The sequence below is a fragment of the Thamnophis sirtalis genome, unplaced genomic scaffold (assembly GCF_051295495.1).
Source record: "Thamnophis sirtalis isolate CommonGarterSnake01/CBP01778 unplaced genomic scaffold, rThaSir2_p1.2 scaffold_10, whole genome shotgun sequence".
In the NCBI taxonomy this organism is placed as follows: domain Eukaryota; kingdom Metazoa; phylum Chordata; class Lepidosauria; order Squamata; family Natricidae; genus Thamnophis; species Thamnophis sirtalis.
Window position 1 is genome coordinate 1,126,757 of NW_028261390.1, and position 11,733 is coordinate 1,138,489.

General features: G+C 48.7%; 1 protein-coding gene across 1 annotated transcript; it reads right to left on the reverse strand.

Moving 5' to 3' along the window:
- Positions 1-101: 101 nt before the first annotated feature.
- Positions 102-11,149, reverse strand: LOC148043705 (N-acetyl-D-glucosamine kinase-like). Its single transcript, XM_087723825.1, is given in 7 exon segments — positions 102-969; positions 3,096-3,206; positions 5,233-5,298; positions 5,301-5,373; positions 6,973-7,071; positions 9,473-9,608; positions 11,121-11,149. Coding segments are annotated over 7 exon segments (774 nt in total). The 3' UTR covers positions 102-709.
- Positions 11,150-11,733: the final 584 nt, after the last annotated feature.

Consider the following 11,733-nt stretch of genomic DNA (forward strand, 5'->3'; position numbering starts at 1 on the left):
TTTTTTGTCGCGCTGTGATGATGTCACATGCGCACTTTCGTCGAGCGCGATTTTGTCCTCCGCGCTTTTGACGGGTCACGATAAATACAGTCTCTGACGAGATAACAGGATACTAAACAAAAACTCTTACAGCGCAATGCACTTCTCCAAGTGTAGCCTTGAATCAGGGTTACAGGAAACAAAGCACTTCTCCAAGTGTATCTTAAATAAACCACGACCGATGATCAATCAATGTTGAACGAACCAAGGAACGTTGACTCCTGCAACCAGGACGTGGCGCCATCCGTCCTTTTATCCCCAGAATATGCCCCTAACGAGCCCCAGCTGCATAATTAATCTTGCATCCCGAAAAGACTCACAGAAGACTGCTGCTGAGTCACAACAGATAGAAAAGGAGGGAGGCGAATTGATCTGGGACTTCAGAACCCAGCCAGACAGGCACCTGCCACGTAACACCCAGATTTAACAAGTGTGGATCAGAAAGACCAACATCTGGATAGTGGAGCATGGCAGACTTGGGAAGACAGCTGTTCGCTTACCTTTGCAGGCACGCTCAGTAGCAGGCTCCGCCCACCCGCCCAGACACCATCACGTCTCTTTTTGACCCACGGAAGGTCCTGTGCATGCGCGGAGGTAATGCGTGCGAGCGGAGCTAGCTAGTGGACACGCTCACATTACTACCGAACCCGGTAGCAAAAGTAAGTTGATCTCACTCCTGTGTATCCCCCCCCTGGGGTATCCACAGCCTTCCCAATGGGGGGCTTCCTGCTTTAGCTGCCCTCCCACTCCCACGGACGCCAGTGGAGGGTGATGCTAAAGGTTTGGGGGGTGGGGGGGAGATGGACCTTTTGCTTACCTGGAAGTAGTCAAACATGGCTTGCTTGACGTAGCCGATGTCGTGCGGTGGGGCCTCCAGGTTGTCCAAGGCGTCGAACACAATCTTCACAGCCCGGTGGGCAATCCAGTAAGCTGCCAAGAGGCCAAAAGAGACGGTCAGCCTGTGGGCTGGACTTTGCTTTCATCCCCAGCCACGCAACGCATCAACTTCAGGGCTCCCAAGGAAGCTTCTGCCCCACCATAACGGAGACACCCGCCTAGATACAACGGGTGGCGGCTCCGTCATTGGAGGTCTTCAAGGAGGCACTGGACATCCACTTGTCTGGAAGGAGAGAGCCGTGATGGCAAACCACGTGTGCCATGGGTGGCATGAGCCATATGTGCCGGCACGCGAGCCATCAGCTCCAGCCCGTGCGCCAGCTGATTTTTGGCCTTCCAGAGGGCCAGGAAAGGCCGTTTTCACCCTCCCCAGGCTCTGGAGGCTTTCCTGGAGTCTGGGGAGGGTGAAAACGCCCCCCCAAAGACCCCCGGAGGAAATACCAATGCCCAGAAAAATAAAAACCCATTATTAGCTCTTCTGCTCTCCATACACCTCTTTCTTCTACCTCTCTCCTACCTCCTTTCTTCCCTCCATCATCCTTTCCTACTCTACTTCCCCTTCCTTTCTCCTTCTCCTCTCTCTGCATTCCACTCCTCCTCCTCCTCTTCATCTTCCCCCCTTACCCTCTCTCCTATCCCTCTCTTCCCATCTTTCTTCTCTCCTCTGTTTCCCACTCTTCCTCTCATTGGTGTATTTCAGCTTCTGAGCAAACTCCATTCTATGTTGATGGTATTTATGCTTCCATATCCATATAAAGTTTTTATTTTCCATTTTCATAACATACAATCACATGTATACTATTACATAGCCAATATCCTATTGTATTAAGTAGTAATTACTTGTCCTCAACGCCCAGAAAGATAAAAACCCATTATTAGCTCTTCTGCTCTCCATACACCTCTTTCTTCTACCTCTCTCCTACCTCCTTTCTTCCCTCCATCATCCTTTTCTACTCTACTTCCCCTTCCTTTCTCCTTCTCCTCTCTCTACATTCCACTCCTCCTTATCCTCCTCATCTTCCCCCCTTATCCTCTCTCCTATCCTTCTCTTCCTATCTTTCTCCTCTCCTCTGTTTCCCACTCTTCCTCTCTCCTATCCCTCTCTTCCCATCTTTCTCCTCTCTGTTTCCCACTCTTCCTCCCATTGGTGTATTTCAGCTTCTGAGCAAACTCCATTCTATGTTGATGGTATTTATGCTTCCATATCAATATACTTAACATATCTTAGTTTTAAAGAAAAAAATAAGAGAAGACAGTATGCATGTGCAATCATATTACTTTAAAATCTAACACCCCTGGTCAAGCCTAATATACATCCCTCCCTACCCCCCCCCAGCCTTCCCTCCCCCGACTTCCCAGAACCCATACACGGTATAAATCTTTAACAAAAACAGTCTAAAATATATTCAAAAAAAAGAATAGAAAATTGACAACATCTTTACATTGAACTTAGCTCCTCCTTGCTAGGCTAACTTTCCAAGTGACAATAAAGTTATTCTAAGTCATGATCTGGTGGAGGGTTCTGGAATCTCAAATATGGCCATCGAGAGAGATGGGGCCAGGTGACAGGATCCAGCCCAGAAGCAGCTGGATACGGGAGAAGGTCTGGAGACTTTCAACATACAATGAACGGTTGCGTGAACTGGGCCTGGCTAGTCTAGTGAGGAGAAGGACCAGGAGAGACAGGAGAGCATCTTCCAATACTTGAGGGGCTGCCCCAGAGAGGGATTAGGGGGTCAAGCTATTTTCTAAGTTACCTGAGGGCCAGGCAAGGAAGAATGGATGGAAACTGATCAAGGAGAGAGATTCAACCTAGAAATGAGGAGGAACTTTCTGATGGTGAGAACCATCAACCGATGGGACAGAAGTTGCCTTTGGAAGTTGTGGGAGCTTCATCCCTGGAGGCTTTCAAGAAGAGACTGGACTGCCATCAGTCAGAAATGGTGTAAGGTCTCCTGCTTGGATGGGGGGTTGGACTGGATGACCTACAAGGTCCCTTCCAACTCTGTTAATCTGTTAAGGTCTGGATCTCCCAAGAGATCCCCAGTGGATCCAAGAAGTTTTTCTGCCCATGTCAGAGAAACAGTGACCGGACTTTTGCCAGAAGTGCAAAATGATCTGTTAGGGAGATCCTGGATCGGGGGGGGCTGTTTCCTCACCTGATCCTTCATCCCCCATCATGTGGCCCCATCCTCCACAGCTGATCTGGGAGCCGTCGGGATTGATGAGTTTGCAGTTGGAGCCGGTTCCTGAGATGAGAACCACGCCACCTGGAGGGGGAAAGAGATGCCCACGAAGGGAGTCGTATGACGAAGACCGTGGGGACGGTGCAACGGTCGTAAGTGTGAAAAATGGCCCTAAGGAACTCTCTTCAGTGCTGTTATAACTTCAAACAATCACTAAAGAAACCGTCGCAAGTCGAGGACTACCTGTATTGGGGGGGGTCCAAGTAATTTTGGCCCCCTTTTTTAGCAATCATGTTACTCATTTAAGAACGGCCGTGATGGACAGCTTAACAACTCTGGCAGGAAAGGTCGTAGAATGAGACAAAATTCATTGAACAAATTTCTCACGTAGCAACATAAATTTGGGGCTCAACTGTGGTCCTAAGTTGAGGACTGCCTGTAGTATCCTCCGTGGATACCCTCGTCAGCAGAAGCAACAATGGGAGCTCAGAAAAACAATTATGTTAAAAAAAAAACACCGAAATTAATCAAGTGCTCCACTATCAAATAAAACCCACAAGAACCGGTGAGCCTCCGAAAACCAAGCTAAATCTAAAAACACTGGAGAATTCCTGGCACTTGGACAAGTCGGTCATCAATAGGCCCATAAAAATAAACCACATTTACGCACCGTTAGAAAGAGAGAATGCAAAAGCTAAGGAGGAAACAAAAAGACCAGAAGCAGCCAAGACCCAGATAAACGGGATTAACACCAGACAAACAATCGAGCAGGAAGCCGGAATCAAGGAGCTATCAAAGAGAAAAACCACAAAATTGGGAGGGGGAAAGGCCCACGCTTCCTTGCACTGATGGCGGGAACTAATTGGGTTACGAAGTGCCTGCAAAGAGATAAACAAGCTCAGAGAGCACCAAGAGAAGGGAGGGAGGGAAGGAGGGAAAGAATAGGAAGGAGGGAGGGAGAGAAGGAATAGGAAGAAGGGAAGGAAGGGAGGAAGGAAGGAACGTGACCCGTCAAAAGCGCGGACGGCAAAAGCGCGATCGACAAAATCGCGCCTTTGACGTCATCACAGCGCGACGAAAAAGATCGAAAAATTCAAATAAAAATTAATAAAAATTAAATTAAAGCAAGCCGATTCACATAAAGGTAAGGGTTAGGTTAAGGGTTAGGTTAGCTTTAGAGCGTTAGCGTTAGCGTTAGGGTTAGGATAAGGGTTAGCGTTAGGTTTTTCGTTACTTTAACGGTTAGGTTTAGGGTTAGGTTTAGGGTTAGGTTAAGAGTTAGGTTTAGGGTTAGGTTTAGGGTTAGGTTTGGGGGGCTTAGGGTAAGGTTTTCGCTTTATTTTTACATTTTTCGATCTTTTTCGTCGCGCTGTGATGATGTCACAGCGCGCTTTTGTCGAGCGCGATTTTGTCCTACGCGCTTTTGTGGTGGAACCGGAAGGAATAGGGAGGGAGGGAAGGGAGGGAGGGAAGGAATAGGAAGGAGGGAAGGAAGGGAGGGAGGAAAGAATAGGGAGGGAGGGAAGGGAGGGAGGGAAGGAGGAAAGGAATAGGGAGGGAAGGAAGGAAGGAGGAAAGGGAGGGAGGGAGGGAAGGAATAGGGATCGAGGGAAGGGAGGGAGGGGAAATGAATAGGAGGGAAGGAAGGAAAGGAAGGAAGGAAGGAGGAAGGAAGGGAAGGAGGAAAGGAATAGGGAGGGAGGGAGGGTGGCGGGAAGGAATGGAAGGGAAGGAGGAAAGGAATAGGAGGGAGGGAAGGAAGGAATAGGGATCAAGGGAGGGAGGGAAGGAATAGGAGGGAGGGAAGGAATAGGGATGGAGGGAAGGAAGGAAAGGGAGGAAGGAAGGAGGAAGGGAAGGAGGAAAGGAATAGGAGGGATGGAGGGAAGGAATAGGGATCGAGGGAAGGGAGGGAGGGAAAGGAATAGGAGGGAGGGAAGGAATAGGGATCGAGGGAGGGAGGGAAGGAAAGGAAGGAGGAAAGGAAGGGAATGAGGAAAGGAATAGGAGGGAGGGAAGGAAGGAATAGGGATCAAGGGAGGGAGGGAAGGAATAGGAGGGAGGGAAGGAATAGGGATGGAGGGAAGGAAGGAAGGAAAGGAAGGCTTACCGGTGTTGGTAGCAGTGGCCATGGCTCCAATGGCATCGGTGGTGATAAAGTAATTCTCGCTCAGATGGGGAAGCGGCTCTTCATGTCCTCAATGAGCTTCTCGATGGCTTCCTTCTGCTCCCCTCCACTCAGGGAGAGACCCTGCAGCCACAGGCAGCCACACTGTGAGCCCCCAGCGCACATCAACAGCCCCCCTCCCCACAGCCCAGGCTGCCCCAGATTCTGGAGGAGGCAGCCCCACCGCGTACCAGCGCTAGGGGGAAATCCTGGGGGGAAGGCAGCAGGAGGACATCCCCTCACCTTCCCTGGGTGATCTTCAGGTGTCATGGACTACGGGTAGCTGCGGTCCCACATCTGGAACCCCTGGACGGAGGCGTCCCTTGGACCTTTTCTAATAAACTCCCTGGGCTTCAGGGGGGGGGGGGAGCTCGGGAAGGAAGCCATTCCTACTTTCACTTCCACCTAAGGACCACCAGCTGGGCCTGAGGTCCCTCTCAACTTCTCTCCCTGCCCAAGGGAAGGGTAAAGCCTACGAAGAAGAACCGAGGCAGGAATTGGGTAGGTCTACTTGGGTGAAAAGAAGGGGTGATGTGATGGCGGTGTTCCGATATTTGAGGGGCTGCCACAGAGAAGAGTGCGGGGGGGGGCCTCCACCTCTTCTCCAAAGCCCCTGAAGGCAGCACAAGAAACGATGGATGGAAACTCATCAAGGAGAGAAGCAATCTGGAACTAAGGAGAAGATTCCTAACAGGGAGGACAATTAACCAGTGGAACAGCCTGCCTCCAGAAGTTGTGGGTGCACCATCACTGGAGGCTTTCAAGAAGAGGCTGGACAGCCATTTGTCCGGGAAGATAATAGAGTCTCCTGCTTGAGCACAGGGGGTCAGACTAGAAGACCTCCAAGGCCCCTTCCAACTCTGTCGTTCTCTGATTCTGTAAGGATCTCCTGCTTGAGTAGGGGGGTCAGACTGGAAGACCTCCAAGGCCCTTCCAACTCTGTCGTTCTCTGATTCTGTAAGGATCTCCTGCTTGAGCACAGGGGGTCAGACTGGAAGACCTCCAAGGCCCCTTTCCAACTGTTACCTCTGCATACCCTGGGCCAGCAGCATCACAGCCAACCAGGACGATGCCAAAATGTTGACTGCCAAGTGGCGTCATCACAAAAATAGTGCCAAGGGGGCTGCACCCCAACCTCATGTCCCATGCATGGTGATGCCAACATACATGAGGCCTGCAGCCATATTCCTTTTGGATTTTTGGCCTGCCACACTTTCTATTATTCTACTATGCCTTTCTATGGTGAGAAAATGGGAGTTGGGGATTGTATGGAGCGAGATGCGATGTAGCCATAACAACATTCTTTCTAGAAAGCCAAGGTCATCCTTTGTCTCTGCACCTGACCGGAACTGGATGGGTGGAACTGCCAGCGTGGCAGTGGGAGATTGGACCATGGGATGGACTTGTGGGTTTGGGGGGCAAGATCTGGAACTTCCAACTAGGTGGGGAAAACTTGGAAACTTTCAGATTTGGGTTTTCCCAGATGTGCCAACATGGCTCTCTTCATCAATTGGGACTTTGAGCAAATACTTTGCCTTGGACTGATTTACTTCTGGATGCTGTTTGGGATCCTGACGTTACCTTCTTCAACCCACCCACCCTAAGGCCCATGAATGGCTGCAAAATGACAAGCGGGGTGGGTGGTGGGTGGGGGCTTGAATGGAAAGGGGGCGGGAGACTCACCAGCGATCGAAGGGGAACCTGTGGGTCGCCCCCAGCCTTCCTTTTGGCATATTGGACCATGGCGTCTATCCGTTCCAGGCAGGCGTCCGAGCCAACCAGCTTCTCGCCCCCAAGGGGAAAAAGAGACAACCTTCCATTTGCACACTTACGCCCCTCCTTGCACACTTAAGATGCTCACACCCTGTATTTAAATCTACCCGGCTCTCCCTCTGCCCCGGGATTCTCACTGTATCTTAACTATCTTCACAACAACTTCCCTCAATGCTCCCCCCCCCATCTCTATTGGAGAGGGGGTGTCTCCTTTCGGCCTCCCGACTCTCAAGCCCAGACTGGCATCTGGCAATAAAAACACAGCCATGCCAAGTACAGCCAGCAGGTGGCAGCTAACAGCTATCTATCTATCTATCTGTCTGTCTGTCTGTCTGTCTGTCTATCTATCATCTACTCTATATATCTATCTATCTAATCTTTTGATCGATCAATCAATCAATCTATCTATTTATCTATCTATCTTTCTACTATCTATCTATCTATCCTACTCTATCTATCTATCTATCTTACTCTATCTACTCTACTCTTATCTATCTATCTATCTATCTATCTATCTATCTATCTATCTATCTATCTATCTATCTATCTATCTATCTATCTATCTATCTATCTATCTATCTATCTACTCTATATATCTATCTATCTATCTTTCGATCTATCTTTCTACTATCTATCTATTTATCTATCTATCCTACTCTATCTATATCTAATCTTTTGATCGATCAATCAATCTATCATCTATCTATCTATCTATCTATCTATCTATCTATCTATCTATCTACTCTATCGATCTGTCTGTCCATCTATCTATTGATCTATCAATCTATCATCTATCTACTCTATCTACTCTATCGATCAATAGATCATTCTATCATCTATCTGTCTGCCTGCCTGTGTGTATGTCTGTCTATCTACTCTTATCTATATCTATCTATCTATCTATCTATCTATCTATCTATCTATCTATCTATCTATCTATCTATCTATCTATCTACTCTATATATCTATCTATCTAATCTTTCGATCTATCTATCTTTCTACTATCTATCTATTTATCTATCTATCCTACTCTATCTATATCTAATCTTTTGATCGATCAATCAATCTATCATCTATCTATCTATCTATCTATCTATCTATCTATCTATCTATCTATCTACTCTATATATCTATCTATCTAATCTTTCGATCTATCTATCTTTCTACTATCTATCTATTTATCTATCTATCCTACTCTATCTATATCTAATCTTTTGATCGATCAATCAATCTATCATCTATCTATCTATCTATCTATCTATCTATCTATCTATCTATCTATCTATCTATCTATCTATCTACTCTATCGATCTGTCTGTCCATCTATCTATTGATCTATCAATCTATCATCTATCCATCTATCTACTCTATCTACTCTATCGATCAATAGATCATTCTATCATCTATCTGTCTGTCTGCCTGCCTGTGTGTTTGTCTGTCTATCTACTCTTATCTATATCTATCTATCTAATTACTATCTATCTATCTATCTATCTATCTATCTATCTATCTATCTATCCTACTCTATCTACTCTACTCTTATCTATCTCTCTACTCTATCTATCTATCTATCTATCTATCTATCTATCTATCTATCTATCATCTACTCTATCTATCTATCTATCTATCTATCTATCTATCATCTATATCTATCATCTATCATCTATCTATCATCTATCTATCATCTATCATCTATCTATCTATCTATCATCTATATCATCTATCTATCTACTTATCTATCTATCATTTATCTATCTATCATCTATCATCTATATCTATCATCTATCTATCTATCTATCTGTCATCTATCTATCTATATCTATCTGTCATCTATCATCTATCTATCTATCTATCTATCTATCTGTCATCTATCTATCTATCTATCTATCTATATCATCTATCATCTATCTATCATCTATCTATCATCTATCTATCTATCTATCTATCTATCTATCTATCTATCTATTTATCTATTCTATCTACTCTATCTTATCTATCCATCCCTCTCTCCACCTATCATCTGTCTGTCTGCCTGCCTGTCTATCTGTCAAGAGCCCTGTTGGCACAGTGGTTAGAATGCAGTACTGCAGACGAACTCTGCCCACTGCCAGCAGTTCGATCCTGACCAGCTCAAGCCTTCTCTCCTTCCAAGGTGGTTCAAATGAGGACCCAGTTGGGGGTGGGGGGGATGCTGACCCTGTAAACCACTTAGAGAGGGCTGGGAAGGGCTGGGAAGCGGCAGGAGGGCCGTTGCTGTTTAAATAGTATTTTCCAGCGCAACCTTCCCAAGGAAGAGTGTCAGAGCTGGGAGTTTTTTTCTACATGCATAGGAACGAAAGCAAGATCAAGCAGCTCCCCCTACTCACATTTTCCCTTTGCCCCACCCCAAGAAGGAGGGCCCCATCCTCACCCAGTGGTTGGTGCAGGGCCCCTCGGTCTGGGCCAGGATCTTGCCATCTTCACAGAGCAGCACCACCTTGGAGTGCGTCCCCCCCTGCAGGGGAAGGAAAAAACCCCCACTTGAGGGGCTGCAGGAGACCGGCCTGCTGCTCAGCTTGTCGGGGGTCAGTCAAGTCCTCGACCTATGGCCACAGTGGGGCCCTAAATCTATGTCGTTAAATGAGACAGTTGTTTAAGTGAGCTTTGCCTCATTTTGCAACCTCATCAGTGCTAGAAGGGAATGGGGTGTGTGGAGGAGAGGAGGAGGAGGAGGAGGAGGAGGAGGAGGAGGAGGAGGAGGAGGAGGAGGAGGAGGAGGAGGAGGAGGAGGAGGAGGAGGAGAATGACAACTGTGGGGGATCTTTGATACTCTCAGCTGGGTGATTTTCTTGTAGACATTTCATGACCCAACTAGGGAACATCATCAGTGCTAGAAGGGAATGGGGTGTGTGGAGAGGAGGAGGAAGAGGAAGCTCTCAGGGTTGCTGGGAGACTTCTTAGAGGTTCCTTGATTGGGTTGTTATTTATTGTTGGGGGTGTTCCTTGCTTGGATACTGTCTGATCATTGGTCTAATATTCATCCAACCAGCAAGGCCCCGCCCACCAACCCTGCCTGCCTGCCTGGAGAATTCTGGGAGTTGAAGTCCAGCCATCTGTAAGATTGAGTAACCCTGTTTTAAGCCACCAAAATGGGCTCCTCGGTTTAAGCCCCCCCCCTTCTCCCCAGCTCGCAAGCCCACATCTGCAAACCAGCTATCTCGGTTTCCAACGTCCCCCCCCCCCCCTTAGAAGGCGGCCAAACTTTTGGCCCAGCAGCCTGGTCTCCGCCCTGCTACGCTTCTCCCGGCTTCCTTCCCCCTTGCAGGGCAGCCCTGCCCAGCCCCATGGGACCTCGGGGGTTTTGCAATCTGGGAAATGTCCCTCTTGCCTCCTTGTGGGGGAGGGGGGAGGGGGGAGGGGGGGAGGGGCCCAAGTGATGCCAACCTCATTGCAGGGGGGCTATTTTTAGGAGCAACATCTGTAAATAATAAACTAATTCATATACTTTGTATTATGCCAGAGTTTCTCGTAGATTTTCCTCTGGCCCCGATGACGTCACTCCTCCTGCAAACGAAGCGGAGGCCGCCCCCCCTGCAACCGGGGGCCCGCGGGCGCCAGGCTGGGGGGGGGGAGGCTGCTGGCTGCAGGTAGCCTGAACGAGCTCGGGGAACATAGGACCCCCCGATCCCCCCCCCTTGTCAATCCACACCTGGAGGCCAGCGCTGAGAAAGGCGGGCGCGGGGATTGATTTGGGGAGCTTGTTGCAAAAGTTGCAGCCCCCAAAGGGCTTTCAAAGGGTCCCTCCACGCCCCCCCAGCCCACTTTTCAATGGAGCCCCTCCAAAGCGGGGATCCAGAGAAGGAAGGGCCCCCTCCTCCGCCTTGGATCACCCAATACCTGGGGTCCTGCCACCCCAAATTGGACCCCTCCCCGATCTGGGGCAAGCGCAGCCCCTCCCAGGGCTTGCATCGCCTTCCCCGACTCACCTGGCGAGTCACCTGTGCGCCAGGTGAGTCGAGGAAGGCGATGCGAGCGCGCGGGGTGGGGGGGCTGCTTGAAGCCTCCCCCGGCCGTCTCACCCTTCCACACCGCCGTAGACCGCAGCCATGGAGCTCCGCGTTCCGCTCTTCCTCCCTCCCTCCCTCCCTTCCTTCAAGCCACCTCTGGACCGCCCCCGCCCGGCAAACGGGGCCAGTGAAAGCCGCAGCTGCCAGGCAGACACGTGTTACAAGCCCCGCTCCGCCCTCTTCCCCCGGGACACGTGTCTTGCAGGACCCGCCTCCCGCCGCCGCTTCAGACGGAGCCTCCTCTCCTGAATGAGCCAGGGAGGGGCTGCTGGGGATGCCCCCCCCCACCGGGAAGAGAGGAAGGAGGGGTCTCTCTCTCTCTCTCTCTCTCTCTCTCTCTCTCTCTCTCTCTCTCTCTCTCTCTCTCTCTCTCTCTCTCTCTCTCTCTCGTCTTGTATTCGAGTCTGTCTACCTATCTATCTATCTATCTATCTATCTATCTATCTATCTCTATCTATCTATCTATCTATCATTATCTATCATTATCTATCTATCATTATCTATCTATCTATCTATCTATATCATTATTATCTATCTATCTCTCATCTATCTATCTGTTTGTATATCTATCTATCTATCTATCATGTATATATATCATCTATCTATCTATCTATCTATCTATATC